The sequence below is a fragment of the Tachypleus tridentatus genome, chromosome 10 (assembly GCF_004210375.1).
Source record: "Tachypleus tridentatus isolate NWPU-2018 chromosome 10, ASM421037v1, whole genome shotgun sequence".
Lineage (NCBI taxonomy): Eukaryota > Metazoa > Arthropoda > Merostomata > Xiphosura > Limulidae > Tachypleus > Tachypleus tridentatus.
In genome coordinates this window covers 22,606,414-22,632,416 of record NC_134834.1, presented here as the reverse complement: position 1 = coordinate 22,632,416, position 26,003 = coordinate 22,606,414, and the positions used below count along the sequence as shown (strand labels likewise).

At 31.2% G+C, this 26,003-nt stretch overlaps 1 protein-coding gene across 8 annotated transcripts in view; it reads right to left on the bottom strand.

The window, feature by feature from the left end:
• LOC143228872 (golgin subfamily A member 2-like) overlaps positions 1-26,003 on the bottom strand; it is a 43,302-nt gene that overhangs the window by 14,774 nt on the left and 2,525 nt on the right. Inside the window, exons 2-14 of one of the 8 annotated variants that reach the window (XM_076460288.1) lie at positions 23,187-23,285; positions 19,537-19,598; positions 15,865-16,078; positions 12,975-13,010; positions 11,817-12,012; positions 11,295-11,401; positions 10,494-10,552; positions 8,966-9,026; positions 6,996-7,163; positions 4,772-4,879; positions 3,591-3,678; positions 2,344-2,444; positions 270-488 (exon numbers count right to left, since the gene is read on the bottom strand). In XM_076460288.1, coding sequence (XP_076316403.1) covers positions 270-488; positions 2,344-2,444; positions 3,591-3,678; positions 4,772-4,879; positions 6,996-7,163; positions 8,966-9,026; positions 10,494-10,552; positions 11,295-11,401; positions 11,817-12,012; positions 12,975-13,010; positions 15,865-16,078; positions 19,537-19,598; positions 23,187-23,285 — 1,518 coding nt within the window. Of the gene's footprint in view, positions 1-269; positions 489-2,343; positions 2,445-3,590; positions 3,679-4,771; positions 4,880-6,995; positions 7,164-8,965; positions 9,027-10,493; positions 10,553-11,294; positions 11,402-11,816; positions 12,013-12,974; positions 13,011-15,864; positions 16,079-19,536; positions 19,599-23,186; positions 23,311-26,003 lie in introns of all 8 variants that reach the window. The other 7 variants (XM_076460292.1, XM_076460293.1, XM_076460289.1 and 4 more) reach the window with 7 other exon arrangements.

Below are 26,003 nucleotides of genomic sequence, written 5' to 3'. Positions count from 1 at the left end.
TAAATATATACTTTCATCTATTAGTTACAAATGCCATCTATGTCTGTTTTATGTATTACTTATATTTCAAATGTAAAGAACTACAATCAGAGAAGGAATGCACTCAAGTTTTCCAATAATGTTTCTGTTTAATTGCATAAAAAACATTTACTTCTAATTAATAAACTCAAATGTTACACCACACTGTGTAGAATAGCTATCAAAAGACAAACATGACTTACATTATTCTGTCATTACTTACAATACACACACAATTCAAAAGACAGTACCAGTTTAACAAAGGCATCTTGAAGTTCCATCAGCTGTTCTTTAAGCTGTCTGTTCTGAGACACTGCTCTACTAGCAGCCACCTTCTCACTCTGCATTGTTTGAAGAAGCTGACTTTTATCAACCTGAGTTTCCTGTTGTCTTACAAGAAAAGATTCTAATTCCTCCAGCTTGGATTCTCTCTCTTCTAACAGGTGGCTCATATGAGTGTTGTCTCTGATCTTCAACATTCAATGAAATAGAAATGTTTTTATATTAGGGATTTGATACTTCATAAGCTATACATAAATTATTAATATGTGCTGAACTAACACCTCTTTCTACATAAGCACCTGTTCTCCAAAATATATATATTTTCTATAAATGATTTCAAATATTTCAGCTAGATGAAACTGTACAACATTGCATGGCAATTATTGCATTGTACTTTCAATTCTTATGAGCTATAAATTGTTTGGAAAAAATTCTTCAGTTTTTTCTCTTACTTTCTGTAGAACTTTCAACAAGTAAAACTTATGCATTTCTGTAGATCAAAATCACTAAATCTTATTTTTTTCCCTTCAGAAATATCTTTTTAATACACTAACAAAATTCAAATCTAAACCATTCTTGATGCTATTTTGAACTTTGATGTCTGAATGTTTAAAATTTTTTTTGAGAAATGTTACAAATAACAAAAGTGTAAGTTTCCATTATTAATGAAGAAAAATAAGTAAAATAATAAATATTTTAAACTAGTTTCAACCACAAAATAAAACTCATGGCTAAACACATGAATAATATTAAAAACAGTTATATTAAACAAACTGGTTAAATGTTTCAGTAGACAACAAAATACAGAAATGGTGATAGTTGTAGCATTATGAGTGTGGATGATACATTTATATAGATATTACTCATAAAAAAAAGATTATTATTTTGAATGTATTATAAGAGTTCAAACAGAAACCAAATAAATATTTTACATATTTCCAACAAATTATACTGATTGATAGCAGTAGAAAACAAAACATTTCATGGAGAAACACAATAGAACATCCTAGTCATAACACATGACAGAACATACGCAAACAATTATCTTGTTTAAAACAACTGTGAACTAGTTTTCAAATAAAAAGTAAAACTGTAAAAAAAAGTTGCTTGGAAGCTAATATATATATAAACTAACTGTATACCTTTAGAGATTGGAATTTATCCACAAAGTTATTCTTTATTTGGTTTGTTTTAAAGTTTTCAAAACTACATGATGGCTATTTGTCTAACCTTTCCTAATTTAGCAGTGAAAGACCAGAGAAAAGGCAGCTAGTCATCACTTCCCACCACAAACTCTTGGATTAATCTTTTACCAATGAACAGTGGGTTTGACTGCCACATTATAATGTCCCCATGACTAAAAAAGTGAGCATGTGTGGTGGAATGTGGATTTAGACCTGCAGTTTGCAAGTCAAGTGCCTTAACCACCTGGCCACCTTGGGCCTTATTCTTGTAGAGGGTCTTGTATATTAACTTATAATACTTTTACTGTTGTGAATTATATTGAGAAACAGAAATATGCCAACAATTAATACACACATCTGAATCTGCTAAGAAGTATAAATGTTTGGAGAGGGCTTGACTGTATAATGAGAGAAATTATTACAAATATACAACTAGTCAAACCATCTCCAAAGTTTTATTTTCTAAAAAGTGAATTACAAATTGCCTTGGAGCATGTGTAGCCATTTAAAAAAATGCAATAATCATCCTAAAACACCTACATTACATTATTGTACTCAAACGTTTGAGATTCATAAATACAGAAACACAAAGCTGATACCTAAATGTTTCCAATATCTCAGATCAAGCTTGTGTTCATATGCCAAGATGTATACAAATTCATTCTTGACTGCTTGAGCTGAAATCTTTATGAACAATGCTGAAGACTAGTTAAAACTAACAAAGTATTATATTATTACAACACTTAAACTGATTTCCATAGTTTCACATCGTAACTACACTTAACAATAACCAATTTCCATAGTTTATACATTAATTTTACACATTTATCAGTTTTTATTTATTACACACTTGACTCACTTGAGAATCAATTTCTTTCCTGAGTTTCCCATTTTCTGTACTCAGACTTTCTAACTTCTGATTTAACTCTTCAAGGTCCTGACACTGAATTTGGGATGTCTCTAATGGACAAAATTTCTCAATCATATTTATAATCCACAAATGGAAATAAGTTTGAGCACATACCACATAATATGCATTTCTTCTTCAACCTATGAAACCTAAATGTAAATAAATCGGTATCTAGTGCCAAGAATAATAATACAGTGCATTTTCTCCAAATTTCATGTACTGTATGGGTACACTTATAACAATAGCTCTACTCTAGCAGTGAAATACACTATCAGAACGCAACATCATGGCTATCCGTTTATAATTAAGCACAGAGCTACACAATGAGCTGTATGTGCTATGCCAACTATGGATATCAAAATCCAGTTTATAGCATTAAGTCTGTATACATACTGCAGTGTCACTGAGATGGTCAACAGGGATCCACAATAAGAACACGTCACTCCAAACAATAACATACAATCAGAATCTAATCACACCCCACCCACACACAAAGTAGTTTATGATACAATACAGCCAAAGTATCATATTCAAGCAAAAAAGCAGTTGAGTATTACCATATCAAATTCTATTACTACCTTAAAATTGGATAACACTGCAGTAGCTAATCTCTTTAAGAATTTATCATTTCCTATTGAAAACCCAATAATAAAACTCAAAATATTTCTTAAAGTAATTTTTAATTCCCAGAAATGTAATTTTAAAGTGTAACAACTACTGAAAACGTTTATTTTTTTTCCCATTTCACTTAATATACACACAGTAACTGAAACTTAAATTTGTACGTCATATGCATGGCTAGATTTTTGTTTTTTGAGGGTTCTCTGCAGATGTCTTCTCTAATTTTCAAATGACAGACTAGAGGTAACAAGGGTAGTAAATACTGTCTACCACCAACTCTTGGGCTACTCTTTACCAACAAACAGTAGGACTAATCTGAAAATATAACATTCACATGGTCTAAAGGTTTGTTTTCAAAACTGTGGACCACCAGATCATGCTGAGCCTCAAAGCCAGAGATGAGAACTCAAACCTAACAAATCTTTACATTATTTTAAAGTGTAAAAGTTAGAGAAATGAACATAAATAGTAGCTAAACAAATCTCTGTAATATTTTAAGGTGTTAAAGCTAGAGAAATGAATACAATCAGTAACTAAACGAATCTCTACATATACGAAGTGTTAGTAATGCTTACTCTTAGAATTCTCGGAAAGTTCAAGCTTTTCTAATAATGATAATTTATCTTTAGCTAGGGCAGCTTTGTCAGCAATTGCTTGGTTCAACTGTGAAAAAAATGTCAGTTATTAGATATTTATCAAGTATCAATGTGAGGAATTTTAGCTTTAGAGTTGTTAAATAAATTTATTTACTAAAACATTTCATCTAACATTAAAGATTAAGTCATTCTTAAATACACCAGGTTTGACTACTTTTGTAAATATTATAGAAAACAGTCACCAACTAAAGTTCTTTCATATGACATGTTGAAAACTGTAATTATTTGCTAAGAAAAACACAACATGATTATTAAAGTTTTTTCATTTATGTAAAAATTTTAGATTTTGCATTATTGTAAAAAAAAAAAATCATAAATGCAAGTAAAATCGAAAATGACAAATTACTTAAATGCACACACCATTGCCACAGAATATGTGTTTTACTGTTTTATGAATAATGGGTTGTAGAATGTGATCACACTCAAAATAATGTTATCAAGGTTTTATAAATGACAGTAGAATGGTGTTTGTGTTTTGGATTTCTTGCAAAGCTACACAAGTGCTATCTGCACTAGCCATCCCTAATTTAGCAGTGTAAGACAAGAGGGAAGGCAGCTAGTCAACACCACCTACCATTAACTCTTGGACTACACTTTTACCACAGAATAGAGGGATTGAATGTTATACATTATCATTCCCATAGCAGAAGGGATGGTCATGTTAGATGTCATAGGAAATGTGTGTTAGAAATCTTATGAATAACTAGCTGGATAGCCATTTCAATGAAGACCAGTACCAAAACCAGTTGGCTGTTGGCTACTTTGATGAAAGCAGGTCATTGGATTTTTTTTAAAGTATTCTTTTTAGACATATTTAATTTGTATAACATCTGTAAAAACAAACTGCAAAAACCTCAGAATATAGGGCAAAAATACTTCCAAATTATCTAAATAAAAATACACAAATTAAGTCTTACATAATAAAATTTCGCTTTTTTGTATATATGTTTGTACTGGAGAACAGCTTTGTAGATAAACATTTAAAACAATATTTGACAGTCTAGATGACACAAGCTTTCAGCTTTTAAAATCTGAAATTACATTTCAAAAACTAGTTGACATATAGTTTTGTAGTTTTAGGACAAAAGCTACTACAGTACCTCATCTCTAATCAATGCAAGTTCTTGACTAAGCTTTTGAACATAGTCTTGGTAATATTTTGACATCTGATCTCTTTCTGTTGTCAGTTTCTGAACTGACTCCCTGTACTAAAGAAAAAACAACGTTCCACATTCGTAAACACGCATTATTCACAAGTATTAAAATTTGTACTTATACAGAGAGCCTAAGAAAGTAAAAATATTTGTTTATACTTAAAATATTAATTTTTCTACTTTAATACCTCTGGGAAAAAAAAATCATTACTTTTATTAACAAAGCTATAATAAAAAATTGAGTCCATGAATAGGCTTAACTGTTCTATGAGAATGTGATAATATATTCCACAATAGGCTTAACTGTTCTATGAGAATGTGATAATATATTCTACAATAGGCTTAACTGTTCTATGAGAATGTGATAATATATTCCACAACAGGCTTAACTGTTCTATGAGAATGTGATAATATATTCCACAACAGGCTTAACTGTTCTATGAGAATGTGATAAATTCTACAATAGGCTTAACTGTTCTATGAGAATGTGATAAATTCTACAATAGGCTTAACTGTTCTATGAGAATGTGATAAATTCTACAATAGGCTTAACTGTTCTATGAGAATGTGATAAATTCTACAATAGGCTTAACTGTTCTATGAGAATGTGATAATATATTCTACAATAGGCTTAACTGTTCTGTGAGAATGTGATAATATATTCCACAACAGGCTTAACTGTTCTATGAGAATGTGATAAATTCTACAATAGGCTTAACTGTTCTATGAGAATGTGATAAATTCTACAATAGGCTTAACTGTTCTATGAGAATGTGATAATATATTCCACAATAGGCTTAACTGTTCTATGAGAATGTGATAAATTCTACAATAGGCTTAACTGTTCTATGAGAATGTGATAAATTCTACAATAGGCTTAACTGTTCTATGAGAATGTGATAATATATTCTACAATAGGCTTAACTGTTCTATGAGAATGTGATAAATTCCACAATAGGCTTAACTGTTCTATGAGAATGTGATAATATATTCCACAATTGGCTTAACTGTTCTATGAGAATGTGATAATATATTCTACAGGGATAACTAATTTAATTATTAAAAATATTATAGAGATGGCAAAAAAAAACTTTAATCAAAACTTGATACCACCTACAGTTTCAAGTAACTCAACTTCACATAATAAATGCTCATCTATATTAATAAAACTAGGAAACTCAAAATACGTAATAATTCACTTTTGTTTATACATATTTTTTAACCAAGTTTTTAATACTAAGCTACTGATTACAGAATATGCTTATATATAACCCTACTAAAATTATTGCTTTCTTTAATATGAGTCAAAGTAGTAAATAAGATGGAAAGAAATGTACAAAGATCATTCTGAGAAACTCGTAGCCTTAGAATAACAAAAGCAACCACTGGAAAGCTAGTGGCTAGGAACAATGACAAGTATCACACAAGCACCCTTTGGTCTAAGGAAAAAAGAATGAGACCAGGAAAACTTTCTTAATAATTAGGGTTAGCTAACAAGTCCTCCTTTTCAACAATGATGGAAAGATGGTCTAAGTAGAAGATCAGTTTTATCTTTCTTGCACAAATTCTTTGTTAACCTGAAGGTGACCTAAGAAGGTCAAAACATTATTCTCTGCTTTATGAGTAAAAGTGTTCACCCCTATACCAGCCATCTTGAGATACATTTCTTTCTTGCACTAAAGTGAAAATTCTCAAACGAGCATCTACAAGAATGTGAAATCAACTAAAAATACTAGCAGACAGTTAAAAAAAATATTAGCTTTAACGAGGTGATTAATAAAGGACATCAACACCACTACAGGATTGCCCCTAATGCAAAAGGCAAACTAAATGAGTAAACCCTCCAAAGAAGTTTGGGCATTGGTAGAAATGAATGCATGCAGCAGAAGTAAAGACTGACATCAGAAATGACAGTAAATGAGGTTAACAGTGTAAGTACCAACAATAAAATTTGAATTATGCAGAGAAAGCACAGCTTATTGTACATTATTTTGACATAGGTATAGTCAAGTGAAATGGTGAAGAACTACAGATAAGGTCATGAATGTTCTACACTGAATTAAGGACACCAAGAACTTTGAATCACACGGTTGTTGGTATCAAGGATCAGCTTTAAGTATCAGAGGAATAAGAATACTTGATTTTAAAACAAATTTCAATCACACTATACCTTAGTTACTTGTTTTTCAAGATCAATTTTGGCATGGTGGAGTTCTTCCAGTTGTTGTGGGTTCTCTGTTTCATTAATGAGGGAAAGTTGCTTTATATGAAGTTCAGCCATTGCAAGTTTACTTGACATATTACTTAGGTCTTTCTCCTGGCCTTGACACTCTATTATCTAAAACAAATGTGAAACCTTAATTAACAAATTCAATGACACTTGACAGTTTAATAACACAGCCCACAACTATACAATCTATGTAGAAGGAAAGATACTACCAAAATCCTAGTAGAGAAACATTACTTACTTTCTTGTAAGTTATTTTATTTTATAACCCCATCAACATACAAAAACTTTAATCTAACTGTCCGAGAACACAGCCAATACAAAACATCTTGAAAAGTCATCATTTTATTTGGAAAACTTCTCAATCATATCCATAGTCACCAGTAACTTTTAAAAAAACTAATCCAATATTTTACAAGGTATCCGTCATGACAGTTCTGATAAAAAGTTCCAAATACATTTTTAGTCAGTGTATAACCAATTTATTTGGGAAGATAGTCACTTTACCTAAATTCTTTCCATAATTCGTGGTAAAGTTGTACATGCCATAAACCTTTTATAATTACATTCAAAATTTAATTGAATAACTTTTTTACCAATACATATCAATAAATTTACTATGAAAACATGTTTTAACTTATTACTTTCAAAAAATATGTTTAGAAATTTCTCAAGATTCATTTTTCTGTCGTTTGACACGTCATAATTTAAAATTCTTCATTTCAGGTTTATTAATTTCTATAACAGGCTACTGTAGTTTCCAACCAATTAGAAACACAGACTATAGATAATTACATGAAAGAAGCTCAGATTGAAGCCTTCTACCTTCATGATTTGCAGAGCAACTTTAGACCAACTGACATATTTATGTACATGTGTTTCACAGCAAAGCCACATCAGATGTTTGCTGTGTCCACAGTGGGAATCAAACCCATGATTTTAGTGTAATAAATCTGGAAACGTACCATTCTCCCACAGGGGAACAGCATGTTTAAAACAAGAACAAATTCTCTTCTATATCAAGCTAACAATAATTCTTTTGACTTTGATGTGTACATGTGATGAAAATGTGCTGTCATGTGATAATGATTTTGCTGGTTTGAATAGCTAACAGAATTTTTACAACTCATTTACTGTTTACTTATTAACTATGGTAAATTACAATAGTTTTGTGACATTCTATTCTGATGACTAATATAGTTCCTATATTTGAATGCTACATGAATTACTTTTAGAGACCCAAATGTGTAAGAGGTTCAATAGGTTACACAAACAAAATAAGAAAACTGTAAAATGAAGTTTTTTTAGTATAAAACACACACTATTCCCACTGGTTCCAAGTTTAATAACAATTTTAATATTTTAAAAAATCTGATATTTACTTACAAAACACCTGTAACCTTCACTAAAAGCTTAACAAATTTCACAAAGATACACTTAGTACACATTGAAAGTTACAATACATACAGGGTGTTTGGAAAGTCACTGTGCACTTATATATTTAACAACAGACATGTTTCAATATAGAATACAGGAGGTAAATATGAATGACAATTATAAACAATGTTGAAAGTGACCCCCGTTGGCATCAATACAGGCCTGGATCCTTCTTATTTTCTTTCTAAACACTGCTATCAGTTTCTGACTTGAAACAGACTGAATAAAATATGATTCCAAAACTGCACAGTGACTTTCTGAGCACCATGTAGTTTCATGGTTACATGGCACTTCTAGGGTTGGTTGAATTCACCAACTTTCTACTGATAGTTAAATGTATATAATTTATGAAACTGACCAAAATGCTTGTCACTAATCAGTGAAAACCTCAGATGCATTTGTAAATTTAATCTGGAACATATATAGTTAAAAACTTAAATCAAACAAAAACTATGTGATAAAAAGTATATTCTCACCTTCTTATTTAGTTTCTCAGTTAACTCATAATTTTCATGTTTCAATTCTTCATTTGATTTACTAAAATTAAATTATGAAAAAAATGCAATAAATTACCATAAGGAGCAAAAACACATGATGAAAATTTTGGTAATTGTAACAAATTGTAACAAATTATTCTAATAACAACACTTAAATTGCAATTAAATGTTACAGTTTAAAGGTTGAAAAAGTAGTTATTAGATTTTTTTTACACATCTTTAGTTTTAACCTGTTCAGTGCCATAGACGAGATAACTCTTCCAAGATGATCGGTAACACAGTGCCCCGGATGAGTTATTTCGTTCTCAATAATACCTAACTTCAACGCTAGATGTCAGCATCATACACGCATTTGACCTACTTGCATATTGTTTCACTTTCGATCCAAAATGGCGTCACGAAAAAGGTAACAAAATGAAGAAGCATTAGAGTTTCCATAGCACTGAAATACTTGGCAGTCAACAGGTTAAATATACAATGGGCAAATTAAGAGGAATATGGAGGGAGAAAAACCTGCAATTAATGTTGTTTTTTTTAAATCAGATATTTTAGGCCTATTGGGGCAAATTTCAATTGCATTATAAATTTTTTCACATAACAGAAATCCTAATCATTGCTAAAACTAAACAACTAATAAAAAATTTGAAAATATGTTGCTGACAAACATTTACAATGTATGCCCTTTGCAGATACAACTAGTCAGCTGATGTAAACCTCCTGGAAGCATTGCAAGCCATAATATAAATCAACTACGGTTGATTTACAAGTTGAGTTTACTGTTTGTATTTACCATTTTGAACTATAAAAAATTACTTTGAAAAATATAGAGTAAGCTACCAAAAAGGGGTTTACTGTTTGACTACATTAGTGTAGTTTCTTCGACAAAAATTTTCATATAATAATTTTGACAAGTTTTTACAGCTAGTCTGAATGTTCATAATCATGTCTGGATTATTTGCTTGAAATAAATGCCATAACACCAAAACCCACTTGTCTTTTGCCAGCTAGATACAGCTAATTTTTAGCCTTGAAAAATCATAAAATGAATTAATTGTAAACTTATTCTGAGGTAAATAAAAGACATGAGGAGATAAAGAATCAGTGATTTTATAATCATAATAACCTCACCAACTTATTGTTGATTGTTCAGTTTATTGATTGAAGATGTATCCTCAAGCTTTTCCTACTAACATCTACTTAAGTTTTAACTTTGTTTTGGTTGAAATCTGTGCAAAGCTACTCCAGCAAACTCTAGTTTTGATAAACTAGGGGGAAAGCAGCTTACCAAACTGCCTATTCTTGGGCTACACTATATCAACGAATAATGGAAATCACCATCATATTATATCATCCCTCATGATTGACAGGATGAGTATGTTAAGAGACAGGTTTTGATTCTGTGACCTGTTGAGCATCCTATCCACTAGGCCATGCCAGGTCTCACATTTTCCAGAAACTGATAAGAAGAATTCGTACAATAAAATTTAGACTATATGAACCATCTCACCTCAATTTATAATTTTCGAGCCTCAGCCTATCCAGTTCTTTCGAAGATTCCTTGCTACTCTGTTACAAACATAACAAAAGCTACAGTAATCATAATTTTAAACTTTTACAATATGCACCTTCCATAAAAAAAATAAACATATATCTTCAAAACATTATTACATGAAATTCCTAGCACTTTTGTCATCATAAAATTATATTTGATGCTGTAACAAATTTAGTTATTTATATATACAGATGCAAAGTAGGGCCTATGAATTTTCTTCTAAAACAAAATAATTTCTCCCCTTTGCTTCAGGATTTCAGTGAATGTTTTTAGAAAATTGAAACTTACAATCTATAAAAGTCAAGGAATAAAAGCTTCCATCTGCTTTTAATTAGCTAGCTCAAACATAAGACAAACTATGAATTAGCAACTGTTATACTTTAACTAGCACTGGGATGTTTTAGGGACTAATTATGAAAATCATAAAGAAAATAACTTTAACTTTTATAAAATATCTGTGTGTTCATAATTATTTATTAATTAATTATTTGTAAACTACTGCGACAACAAGAACAACAAAATAATACAAATTTACCTCATGGAGTCAATAGGAATGTAAATTTACCAAGCAATGGATAGAATTATAAAGAAAGTTACAGTGAACAGCATTTGCTAACCTTTATATACATTATTGTTTTTCACTTCTGTTCTTTAATATACAAAAACTTGATAGCTGACATACAATTGTTGAGACAGTCGTATTAAAGTAAAAATCAACAGTTAATCAAATTATTATTTAAGATTTAATACACAAACCTTTTCCAGTTGTTGAGCTGAACTAGATACGTTAGATAGGTCTCGTTCCAAGTCAGAAACTCGCTGTCGTGATGCTCGTAATCTTCCTTGCAGTTCCTCAATTTCCACTTAAGATATTTAAATTTAAAATAAACTAAACCACATTTTACATTATACGTGTAAACAAAGAATTTATACCATTAAAATTTTTTAAGACAGACAACTAAAAATTAAACTACAAATAGTTTTCCCGTTCTGGGTTAAATATCTTGTTGCAATATATCATCCAAACAAGCTTTATATCACAGATTTTTCACTAATACATTAATTTCTAGAATTAAAGATTTCATTCAACAGATTAATGTGAAGAACAAAAGACTATTGTTAATCTTTAGTTTACTGTTAATATGCAATGGACTTGTAATGTTTTATACTGTGAAATGTTAAACAGATTGTTTTGCTAATTTTCAAGTGCAGCAGGTCAAGTACATTGGCTATTGCAACTGCAAGTAAAAAATATGGATAAATCACTGAATTTCTCACCAGCTCTCTGTTTGGCTGTTTGTTGTATCTGAGATACAGAAGACTGAAGTTCTGTTTTTTCTGCAACTAAAATACCAATGGTTTGTATATGAACCTGTAACTGGTCTTTTAGTGTAGTTTGATCCCTATTGGCTTTTTCTTTTAAGTCTTGTCGTTCTCTTTCAAACTCTCTTTGAGCCCGACTTATCTTTGCTTTCTAACAAGAGAGCACAAATATTAATACTGTATCTATGTAGCAAATAAAGAAAACTCAACACTACAGTTTTTATATTCATACTCTAAAAAATATAGTCTTAAAGAGAAAAAAATGACTATTAAATTCCTCTCGTGTCTTCCGGATGTTATATCTTCCTGTGCTGGAAATGTACTTCTGATAGGTACTTCTCTTCCTTCACAAGACTAACTATTCTAGTTTAGTGCTGCTTTCCACGTGCAAACCTGTTTCTTTACACGTGTCGTTTTTCTCTGTTGGAATTGGAAGATTATTACGTGTCACCCATGTAAATTATCATGCGTAACCACTCCAGTAATAGGAGCATAGTACACTCACATGATGCATGTGACTCCCTCTATATACAGAAACAGCACAGGAAACATGAAGATAATATTCTGCAGAACATGCCTGAGTGTGTAGAGGAAGTCTAGAAGATGTTGCAATAAATGTATGGAAGGCATTATATGATAAAGTCAGGAAGAATTGACTTTAGCCATTAAATGAGGAAAATGAGCAATAATGGAAGCAGATATGGCAGTCCCCGTCTCCCAGGGACCAACACATTAATTTAAATTGCTGGTATGAAGGATAAATTATAAATGAAACAACTGTACAGGTTAATACATAAAAAACAACAACATGAATTAGTGCACATATTAAAATGGGAAGAAAACTATATGTGTGAAATGAATCTCATAAGATATAGCAGTAAAGAAAAACTTGAACCAAAGTAGCTATTTACCCATCAGTAAAAACATGGGTAAACTGATTAATACAGTAATAAAGCCTAATCAAGCAATATAGTGAACAGAATTAACAAGGAAGTCTAAACTAAAACTACAATGAAATTGAAAATAATAAAAACTAGTTAGGCCTAATCAAACAGTACAGAAAAGATAGCCAAAAAAAGAAATATGAAACTGAATAATAAATAGGTACAATACTGGGAGAGGACTGTGTGGACCTTGACTGAAGTTCACCTAAACCAAGTGAAGAAAAAGATTATTAATGAAATGAAATACATGTGACAAAAGTAAGAAATTAACAGTTAATATTAAGCCTAATCAAGTGGTATACAAGAAAAACAAAGACTAATTACAAATAGGAATTTAGCATAAACTGATCTAAATAAACGTTATGGAATTTAAATAATTACAAATAATGATATTAGCAGTAAAATTATAAAATGTCTTATCTCCCCAAATTTACTGGACTGTATGGCAAATGGTGGACCACAAACCACTGGACAAGGTCAATAAAAGTCCAGACAGTAGATGATCAAACTCCAAATGAAATAAGATGGAAAATGTATGGAGAACAACATGAATAAAAACCATTATAAATTTGCACTCTGAGAATGGAGACTACATAACAGAATGAAGAACCAGACACGTTAAATCGGGTGGTGGAGAAAATTCTATAAAAATCTTTATCCACCCAAACGCAGTTGGCAGATACAGGAGAAACTGTCGGTGAGAATCAAAGAAAGAACCTAACCTATTTAAAACATTCAATTTCTTAGGTGATAAACACTGCTGAAAACCCATGCTAGATTGCCCACACATGGCCTGTGAGATAGCACTAGTCATACTTATGACCCTGAAGTGGTAACATTAGTTTCAGAATGCAATTGGGATAAGTTAGTATAAATGAAGGAAAAATTTTATATTGTATAAAATCTGGAAGTTATAATAAATGGAGACTGCTTCACGAGTATACTAGGTACAAAGATGAAACAACAACAAAATTTCTGAGTACAAGAGCTGCAAACTGAAAAGTGATAGTTCAGTATAAGCTCATGGAAGGAGTCATATGTGTCACAAGCATACTATGTTCCTAAGAGGTTATGCACAATAATTTACATGAAACATTAGAATTATTTGATTCAAATAGCAAAGAGCAAAAGCCTTGTTGCATGCATAAATAAAAAGTTTGCACATGTGAGGTAGCAATGAATGAAAATGGCTAATCTTATGAGTGCAAGGAATAACCATACAAGAATAATGAATTTCTTCACTTGAAGGTCATGATATATTTTTTTCTATTTTCCTGAAGCTAAGTACCCTGGAAAGCTTTTAAGCTAGAGTCACAAAATTACTTCAAAAAGCAGAAAAAAAATCTGGCAGCTGTAGTTATATGTTTTGTTATGAGTTATTAGAATGCTTTTCATAAAAAGTCAAGTTATGATGAATAAAAACAGACAACAACAACAAAAATTAAATTCTGAATCTGTGCAGTTATCTATTTAAGACTGAAATTTTTCTATCAGGTTTGTTACCATTCATCTCTCATTGTTTAATAACATTTAATTAATCTCAATGCAAAACATATTCTTATTTAATAACAAGAAAAAAAAACCCTAAATTATACATCAGCAGTGCACAAAAACATAAATGAAACCCTACTGACAGTGAAGCTGTAATACACAAAATTCAAAATTATATTTTGAATTCAGAAAATCACAAAGATTTATCACAAACTGATATATAAATTATAATTACAAAATGAAAATAAAAATAAGCAAGGTGTAATTAAACCACATGTAACAATAAACAAAGTAATATAATTTAGATTTTTACTCACAGATGAAATACAAAAAAATATCAATTCCAGTAAATTTGCAATAATAGGATTCATAAATGCTACCAGAGCCAAGCTACATTAATTTTGAAATAAGCAACATTGTACCAAAAATATATAAAATGATATTCTGATATTCTACCAAGACACGTTTCAAAACAGATTTATTATTTCTAATCAGTGATGTCGAGAAAACCCACATGTAGAGAAAAATATTTTCCGCAGAGGAGCGAACAACGTTTCGACCTTCTTCGGTCATCGTCAAGTTCACAAAGAAAGAAAGAGGTAACTGACCGGAAACTGACCACATGTTTGAAAGGGGTTGTGTAGCTGAGTGTCGGAATGTACAGGGTGTGCTTAGATGTTTGAATATATAATTTTATATTATTTATTTTATTATTATTATTTATATTATTTTTATTTTTTTAAATATAGGTATAAAGGTGTTCCTTTGTATTGGTTTATTTGGATTTAAGTTGTTATATAAGTAAGGCTTCTTTAATTTTGCATTTGTTTATGTTTGTTTCTTTATTTATTTAGTATTTGAGTGTTTTCTGTGGTTATGTTGTGTTTATTTGACTTGCAGTGTTCGAAAATGTGTGAAGGTGATTGAATCTGGTTTCTCCAATATAGAAGTCGTGGCAGTTATCACATTGTATTTTATAAATAATGTTGGTGTGGTGTCTGTCAGTGTAGTTTTTACATAGAATAGACCTCAGTTTTGTGCCTGGTTTTTGAATAAATTTGGTATTAACTGGAGTGTCATATTTTGTTACTAGTTTTTGCCAAATGTTGGTTATTTTTCTGTTGATGTCAGGAATATATGGTATGCAGCAGCATATGGTTTTGAGATTTTTTTGATTCGCGAGATATATTCACTTTTGTTGGTTGATTTTGCTTTCTGTCTAGGTGTGTGCGTATAATGTTTTCTACAGTTTGTGGAGGAAACTTATTCAGGGTGTTCGGAAAGTCACTGCGCAGTTTTGTAATCATATGTCTATTAAGTCTATTTTAAGCCAGCAATTGATAGCGGTGTTTAGAAACAAAATTTGAATGATCCAAACCTGTATTGATGTCAACTGGGGTCACTTTCAACATTGTTTATAATTGTCATTCATATTTATCTCCTGTATTCCACATTGAAAGATGTCTGTTAATAAATATATAAGTGCACAGTGACTTTCCGAACACCCTGTATAACCATGAAAAGCAACTGATGTAATATTTAATGTTTTTCACTTAAGGTATACTAACCAGTTCTTGAAGCTGATACTCTAACTGCTCATTGGCTTGTCTATGACCCTCTAGCAAGTGAGCAAGTTGTCGATTCTTTCTCGTCAAATCAGCATTACTGCTTTTCAATGGCACTCCTGGTTCAAGCTCTCCATTTAAGAAAGCATGTGTTTTACTCAATAAACCATTTGACTGATGTGTATTCTGGTTCAAATTTTCTGTGGATGACAAGTTCCTAAAAAGACAAACACAATGAGGAAACAACAAAAAACAGAGAATATGCTATAAATAAATAAAACTATGATAAGTAACATAAAAATTGAACTGTTGATATTAAAACAAAACAAAGTACAATTACTTGAGGTTGTAGGACTTGTAAAGTCTTAGATAGTGAAGTACATTAACCCAGACAACTTGTGTTCCTTGTGCATCAAATTTCATATCTTAAAATGTCTTTCTATTAGGAATATTACAGAAAACTTTAGAATTAATAATATTAACTTCTGTTAACCCTATAAAAAGCCACATCATTCAGTTTGTTGACTTGCATTCAAAATTCTATTGAACTACTATTTTACGAATTTATGTCAATAAGTTTGGTATCAAATTGTATATTATAATTCAAATTTTAGTTAAGTTCTAAATTTAAAAGTAAATATTAAACAAACACGTCTAAACATCAATTTTTGTGTGTCATGTGGTGTGCTGAATGTAGCATCGGTTCAAATTAGATGCTTGTGATATCCAAATACAAAGTCTATAGTTTCTTATGAATCAGGAACTCAAATTACAGTACAAATATTGACAAGTTAGACCAACAAATAAGAGCCTTGTCTTTTTTTAAATTTGCTGAGATGCCACTCATGTATTAAACCAAAGACAATATCCCGTTCACTTCTCTCCAATTTTGGGATGCTCTGTAATATACACTAACTTCTGTCTATGACATGAATAAGCAATCAAAAGTTCAGAACATCAATCCTAATGGTTTTCTCAACTATCTTCAGGTATTATGATGTCACATCATTCTTTCAGTACAAATCTTCAAACTGGTGAGTTGAGTCTTTAGTCTGTTTGAAGTTTTGTTGTTGTTGTTGTTTTTTAAGACCAAAATACAGCTCAGTTACTGAGCTTGATAAATTAGTGGAATTCTATGGTATTGATAAAGCAATTTATGTCCTTTTGGTTATTTCAACTTTATATAAAAAATGTAACCTGATATTTTATGTTTGAAAGCTTAGTAATATTTACTGATAACCCACAAAATTTAGCAAAGATATGTGTGCATTATAAAAAAATCATGGTATGATTACTTTCATGGTTATGAGCAAGGAGGATTTCACCAACACGTAATGGAGGGGTTAACAAAAGAGAGATCAGATGGCTGATAAATGTATAGTTTAAGTTTGATCTGGCAATTAGCTACAGAAGGACAAGAGCTACAAGTTATGTGATCACTTCTGACAGTTAAAAGAAGCAGAAAATTTTGCACTAAGCTCCAGATATATTTAAGTCACTCTTCTAATAAAAAAGTGACTTTACAAACTCCATTCATCTTTGTCTAAGCCGACCAGCTTGCAGGTCTCATAATGTGTTGAAACATGAGACAAACCATTATTTTAACACAAAGATATAACGTTATTACACACAAATTTACCTTTATAAAAAAATACAAATAATAATAACATAAATGACTTTCACATTGTTACAACCAGCAAAAAGGAATTCAACCATTTTACTGAGGTTTAAGATAAATGTTTGAAACTTTTCCAGCCTTCATTTGTTTATTCAATCAAAAGAGAACATTTCACAAATCATCAACAAAAATCACATTATTAATCTTTAGAAAAAAGAAAATACTCAACATCTTAGAACTGAAGATGAACTACGTTCAGCACAAATCATTATTTATGAGAACTAGAATATCTTAAATGGATTATCCTTAAATAATTAAAATTTAATGTGTCTGGAATAAAAGTTTTGAAACAGTATATAAGAACCAATATTTTAGATAATTTTCTTATTACTTGAAAACTAGTAGTTGTTTTCAGATCTATCCCACTAAATTTAGTCTTGAAAGTCAATGAGATAGACATCAGCATGACATAGAAGATCAGAAATAAAAAAAGACTAGGTTGATGTCAGTAACCACAAGTCTGGGTAGTCCCAAGCATAGTTACGCGTGCTTAAGTTCAGATAAATATTAATAAACAATTCAGGTAGATGGACCACTTCTTAAAACAATGTTCTGCACTTAACACAGTACACGATGATAGAAGTATTATCTTAATTCTCTTAATATATACTGAATAAAGTCATTCTTTCTACTTAAAGTGAAACACAATTAAGGCAGTTTCATCACTGCAACTGACAATATTTCAAATACCTGGTTTTCTAGTCACAATGTAGTTTCCTTAGATATATACATATCTAAATTCCAGGTACCATGAGGGGCTTTTTCATCAACAAATGTATGTTACCAGAGTACATCAGAAATGGTTAATCCATTTTTTTATTAAATTATTCAAATAAGACAAACCTTCTTCTTAGTTATCTATGTGCATTACAATTCAAAATGCAGATGTAGAAGTGACAATAAAAACAATGGATAAAACAAAACTGCAATTCTATATTAAATAGCTACTATTCATACAGAACAGCTTGTTTATACAATAGCTTTGGTTTTCTAAGCTTGTAAGGCTACAGGTAACAAAGAATTTGTCAGCAGGATGATTCTAATCAGATTACAGAATGCTGATATTTAAGTTAAATTTTGTCTTGAATGTGTTCTGAAGTACCAGTGATGTACATTATTTTAGCTTTCTTTAAAAATGTCATATTTCACTGCATTAGCAAGCTTATTTATATTATTTTTCACTACTCAATAATTCTAATAACACACAACGTTCACGTATGTGCACTGTACACAGCTTCAGGTTTCTATTTACTTCTTTAACCACAAGATATTTAAGGCCTAAGCTGAAGTCATTTTAAAAATCATAATCACTTATCACCAATATCCTTTTTACTATTATCCTTGTTTTTGCTTGTTTAGCCATATCAAGGAATAGATGTATCAAACTAACAAACTAAAACTGATAGACAGAATGGAGGAATAAGTTAAATAATAAAACAAGAGTAATAATAATGCACAGGTACATCTTATATTGATATAATACCCTAATTTCTACTGTATTATATAAATATATTTTTCCATATTCTTCTTGTGATTTTCAGTTTTAAGTTATATTTGTACAACATACCTTTGTATGAGGTTGATACAGTGAAACTTTGAAAATAAAAGATTTTTCTCCTAATGAATGTTATTATTTGTTTGTTTTTTGAGTTTTGTGCAAAGCTACATGAGGGCTATCTGTGCTACCCATACCTAATTTAGCAGTGCAAGACTAGAGGGAAGGCAGCTAGTCATCACCACCCACCATCAAATCTTGGGCTAGTCTTTTACCAACAAATAGTGGGATTGACCATAATATTACACCTCCCCCCAAAACATCCCTACAATAAACAAACATTTGTGTATAATAAACATTATAAAAATATTCTGATGAGTTTGTTAATTAATAATCACTACTAATCAGCTTAGAAAAGACAACTTTATTGATAAATGTATGCAGATGCTTACAGCTGTTTTTTCTTTCAACCAAGATTCATTCTAGAACTGATGTCACTTACCTATTTCTTTCAGAAACACTTGACTCAGTCTTGAATGTGTTCAGCATACAAGAAACTGAATTCTAGAAAAATATTGCCTATGTAGTTCAATGAATATTGTATAAAAACACTGTAGTGAAAAATATTTTACACGTACACTGTACAGAATAATATGATGTACATACAGTATTTCCCTTTTCATTCTATTTCTGTTAGTACAGATGCTTAAACCTATGGCATTCAACCTTATAAAAGTACTTCAATATTCTAATTAATATAAGAAAAACTTATGTGCAGACTTACAGATAATACCATGCTCTAAAATGATAGCTAATCATTAAGAATCCATGTTGATTTGTTTGTTTGTTTTCTTATAGCAAAGCCACATCGGATTATCTGTTGAGTCCACAAAGGAGAATCAAACCCCTGATTTTAGTGTTGCAAATCTGTAGACTTACTACTGTACCAGTGGGAAACTGCATGTTGATGGGCTTGCACAAAAACAAATTGACAGTGAGCAGTTTTACATGGAAATATATCATATAACTTCATAAGGGGCACTTTTATTCATATGGTTTCACTGGATGCAATTAAACCATTGAGTTTGTTACAAAGATAATCTGTGGTTTTACTCACAATTCTGATGAAAGAATTCCCACTTCAGATTAATATCAATATTTTTCAAATGTTGTACAAGTGATATTGTTGAATTAACTCAGAAACAACAGACTATACATTGTCAATAACTTCTGATAAAAGTAAATACACAGATTAGAACTAAATAATTACTGTAAATTCCACAACAGAGTTTTTACCCATAGTTATTTGTACTGAGATTATTTTAATAGTTGAACTTTAAAAGTTCTTTGACTCTTACATGAATTGCGAGATATTGATGATAAAGAATAAAACGAACAAGCAAACACCAAAAACAGAAATATCATGCAGCTTCCATACACATGGCAAATTCCATTTAGGTAACACTTCTAACGTCAAAGAATCTCGTGCAAGTAAAGACACTTCACGTAAGTATACAATTAGTGCAATCAAATTCAGAAATTTCTCAAATTTGAAAAAAAAAAAGTGTTCATGTTGACAGACTTGGAGGTTTTATCATCACAAATACACAAAATCAATAATTAAGTAGTAAAGACAGTACAGCACTTACAATGAACTTAAAAGTAGCAATGCATTATGGGCATCAATGTGCATTAATTCATGACTTCCTACGGGCAACTACCAGTTGATGTTTAACTGGAAGGTCAGTAAAATCTTGTATTTTGAGTTTCTCAGAATAAACTGTGGTAGATGAGGTAATATTTCATCATTTTTCTTAGAATGTTAAGATTATAATATAATAAACCTAAAAGGTTGTTTCTTTTTTAGTAGACCACCACCAAAATATTGTTTGTTTCCTTAACCCTAACCTGTGTTTTCTTTGAAAATGATGAGTTGTTAAGTAATAGAAATATTTTAAAGTCTCAGACAGTACTGCATTTAGACAATTCAAAAAATGTAGAACAAGTTATACCTGCATTATGATCATTAATCAAATTAATTAGCCACTGCTATATCCTTGTTGTCTGATTTCAACAAATTTGAAAGTGAAAATGCAATCACTAAGGTCACCAGTACCTTTAAGTTCCAAGTTCGAGTCTACGGTGCTTAACAGATTAATAACACCAATGAATCGCATCTAATCATCACTAAATATTCACAAAACCAATTTTTTATATTGGTGCTCTTTCTTTCAAGTATATCTTTTATATTTCTAAAAAAATTAGTGTAAATTTAATTTTACAATTTTTGGATGCTTCCATAAAATTATGGTACATTTGTCTGGATCATGTACATATTTAATCACCATGAATCAAGGTTCATCTATTCAACCTGCTACACATACAGTCATGCAAAAAAATTAGGACACCCTATGAAAGCCTGTGTATTTTTGTAACATTTTTGGATATATAGATATTTAATCTCAATTTTAACAATACTGAGAGATTATAGAAATTAAATTAAAGACTTCTCAAGATCTTCCGTAAAAGTCATGCTACAAAAATGCATATTCTAACTGAGGAAAAAGTTAGGACACCCTACCCCCTAATAACTAGTGTTACACCCTTTGGCTGAAATAACTGCAGTGAGATGCTTCTTGTAGCCATCTACCAGTCTCTGACATCGGTCTGAAGAAAGTTTGCCCCATTCCTCAATACAGAATTTTGTCAGCTGTGAGATGTTTGAGGGGTTTCTTGCATGTACAGCCCGTTTCAAGTCACCTCAATGGGATTAAGATCTTGACTTTGACTCAACCATTCCAGGACTCTCCATTTCTTAGTTTTCAGCCAGTTCTAGGTGGATTTACTGGTATGTTTTGGGTCAATGTCGTGTTGCAGGGTCAAGTTCCGCTTCAGCTTAAATTTTCTTACAGATGGTCTCACATGATCCTCAAGCACCCTCTGATACACAGAGAATTCATGGTGGATTCTATGGTTGTGAGCTGTCCACGTCCTGATGCAGCAAAGCAGCCCCAAACCATGACACTTCCACCTCCACGCTTCACAGTTGGTATGATGTTCTTTTCCTGGAATGCTGTATTTGGTTTACGCCAAACATGTCCTCTGTTCTGGTGTCCAAATAATTCAATTGTGGACTCATCTGTCCAAAGAGCATTATTCCAGAAGTCCTGGTCTTTGTCTACATTCTCTCTAGCAAACTTCAGTCTGGCCTTGATGTTTCTCTTAGAGAGCAAAGGTTTCCTCCTTGTACACCTCCCATGCAAGTTACACTTGTGCAGTCTCTTTCTGATTGTAGAGGCATGCACTTTCACATCAACAGTAGCCAGAACCTACTGTAGGTCCCGTGATGACATTTTAGGGTTTTTGGAGACCTCTTTTAGCATCTTGCAGTCTGCTCTCAGAGTGAACTTGCTTAGACGACCAGACCTGGGCATGTTGACAGTTGTTTTAAAAGCCCTCCACTTGTTGAATATTTACCGAACAGTGGAATGGCTGATTTTAAAATATTTTGAGATAATTTTATATCCCTAACCAGACTCATAAGCTGCTACAATTTTCTTTCTGAAGGCATCAGACAGCTCTTTTGCTCTCACTATGGTGCTCACTCTCACTTCAACAGTCAGGAGCATACCAAACTAAATGTCTGAGGTTCCAATAGGGCTACCTCATTCACAATGCTGAGTAAAGATCTTCTAATCATGTGCACCAGGTGTGATACACCTGTGTGCAAGTTGAGCCATTTTATGTGGGTATAAATGTGGAGGGTGTCCTAAATATTTCCTCAGTTAGAATATGCATTTTTGTAGCATTACATTTACAGAAGATCTTGAAAAGTCTTTTCTTCAGTTGTAATTGTTTAGTTGTGTTCCTATAATATCTCAGTATTGTTAAAATTGAGATTAAATATCTATATATCCAGAAATGTTTCAAAAATACACAGGCTTTCATGGGGTGTCCTAATTTTTTCACATGACTGTCACAATGTTAGATGTATAGAGTAATTCCCGGTGTTAAAAAATAATGTCGCTCACACTTATTCCTCATTTTCACTCACAAAAATAAATATTGAGTGTGACTGAATTTCTGAGGTACACCAAGTTAGAGCAAAACAAACTTATTTGAACTTTTAGCAGCTCTGCTTTTAACACCTACCAAATGAATATCTTGTTGCTTATCTAATGCTTCAGAACTGTGACTCGAATTTTCAAATTTTTTCTTTGCTCCTTTGTTTTTTTGCTGGAATTTCTTTAACTGCAAAAAAAGATCTGGCCTAAACCTTAGTTATAAAATAGCCAAGATATCAATGTGGTTTATTGTAAAAATAGATATTGAATAATCAATACTTTGTAGTTGTAAGATATGAATCTACCCAAGTAACAAGTGTTAAACATTTAACATTATTGTTATAGCAAATAATAATGGTACAAAAACCTTAAATTTAATTACACAGTACTAATTTCTTTGCTATGAATTTGCAAGATACTAATTAATAGTTCTAATTTAATGGGAGAAAACACTTCTCAAAATATTAAGGAATAATCAAAGTTTACTATATTCAATCTAGAACAAAACATAGTTACTGTTATTAAATAACATCAACTGATGAATAATCAAAGTTTACTATATTCAATCTGGGACAAGACATGGTTACTGTTATTAAATAACATCAACTGATGAATAATCGAAGTTTACTACATTCAATCTAGAACAAGAAATGGTTACTGTTATTAAATAATGTTAACTGATAAATAATCAAAGTTTACTATATTCAATCTAAAACAAGACATGGTTACTGTTATTAAATAATGTTAACTGATGAATAATCAAAGTTTACTATACTCAAACTGGAACAAGACATGGTTACTGTTATTAAATAATGTTAACTGATGAAATCAAAGCTTACTATATTCAAACTGGAACAAGACATGGTTACTGTTATTAAATAAAGTCAACTGATAAATAATCAAGTTTACTACATTCAAACTATGACAAGACATGGTTACTGTTATTAAATAAAGTTAAACAAGTGTAATATGACCAGTTACAAACTTTGATACGTAAATATCTGCAACTGAAGTTCATATCCAAAAATATTTGAAACTAAAGATTTTAGGAAACATTTGTTAATAATGTATGATCACCTAACTCACTAACATGAATCATATATTGTTGGGGAAAACTTAATGTTGGTGAATAAAGAGGCTGTTGGAGAAATATGGATCACTTCTCTGTTGGAATAACTTCCAGTTTACCAGCACTGTCTGAGATCAAATTGTGTTGTGAAGTGACTTCCTAGTACGCATGTTCAGTCATACACAATTTTCATGTCATATCACAAAAAGGTCAAAATGACAACTAACTTTAACTCCTTATTAAACCAGAATGCTATCAGAATCTCAATAATGTTCTTTCTCTGTGAATGTAGGGTTAGGTCCCAAACTTTCCAAACAGGCACGTCTCATATTTGCGAGCAATGTTAAGTATAATTTTTCTGTGAATGAAACGTTTGCCGACATTGTTTAAGCAATCCACATTTTCTTAACACCGCTGAAGAAAAATGAATGAAAAAAAATAAACAGATTCTTTACTCATTGAAATGAATTAGGACAGTGAAGCTATTTAACAGCTGGCTATTACTCTGATCTGTTTCTGATCAGTTGAATGCAGAATTGTCACCCAGATGCTTCTCTCAAATGTTCCTGTTTAGGAATTAAAGCCTGTCACTTGTTTTGAATCCACATTGCCAAATCCAGATCAACTTGCAGGATTACCAACAATGATTTACTCATTCAACTGTTTCACTAGTGTGACACTGTCTTAAATAACACATAACAAACGTGATGACCCTTCATATGGAAGGTGGCTATTTTTAAGGAGTTAGAAGAGAGTTCCTTTAATAATGTTACCAGTAACATTCTGGTTGTATAAAACCCAACTAGTTCCTTGTCTTTTATTTTTTCTAGCAGTCTTATTGCCTTTGAATGCTGATTAAATGCCTTCCATGGTTGCTATCTTCACCTTAATAGTGCAGGAGGTTGATATCCTGCTAACAGAGTTGAGCCACATTTTCATACAAGGGTGTCTTTTCCAAGCTTGTTAGCTTCCTCATTTAACTTTAACTCTTCATGGCCTATGAAATATAGTCAGGTGATGGTCTTACCACAGAGCTGTGTTGATTTCTGCCATCCATCATTTGTAAATTCATGTCGGTAGCAATACCTATTTCCAATCGCTGCTTTAAAGTTTCAGAAAGAAATTCCCTTTTCAGATTCATCCTTGTTCTATTTATAAAAAGCTGGTATGATCCACCACACAGTGGGATTTGTTTAATATTACAAGACAGAACTTGTACACTCATTTTCTGGAAACGAGGTTTTCCAGTGAACATTTTAAACATTAAGTGTGTGGGAAATTCAACATTTTTGATACTGATTATAAAGTAAGACGTTTTAAAATATCACAACCCTTCACAAACACTTCTACAGCTACAGAAATTCGTTCAGATAGCATTTAGAATAATAGTGGACTGCTTTAGTGCATTAACAACACTGGTTTTACCTCTCTATAGTTTACGTAATTATATATACACTCTTAATACCAGCTGTATAACAGTTCTCTAAGTAGTATGACATGAGGTAATTATTCATATTAGTTGTTTATAATAACTGTATTTTCTGCATTAACAAGTGTTATAACTTTCCTTTCTAAGCCTTACTATTATTTTTTAATTTTCTAGTGACTTATGCTGTTTCTTTCTCAGCTTTTACAAAAGCTATTTATTACTTCCTGTAGCCAGGAAGTAATAAGAGTCAAAGATTAATTGCGAGTAGTATTACACATACCTCATAGTATGTTTACCATGTTTTCTTTGTCTTATGTTTAACACTTATATTTTCCAAGAAAATTCATATCCTTGTAATAAATGCTGAATAGTATACAAATTTATAAACAACTAATTTACTGAGACAA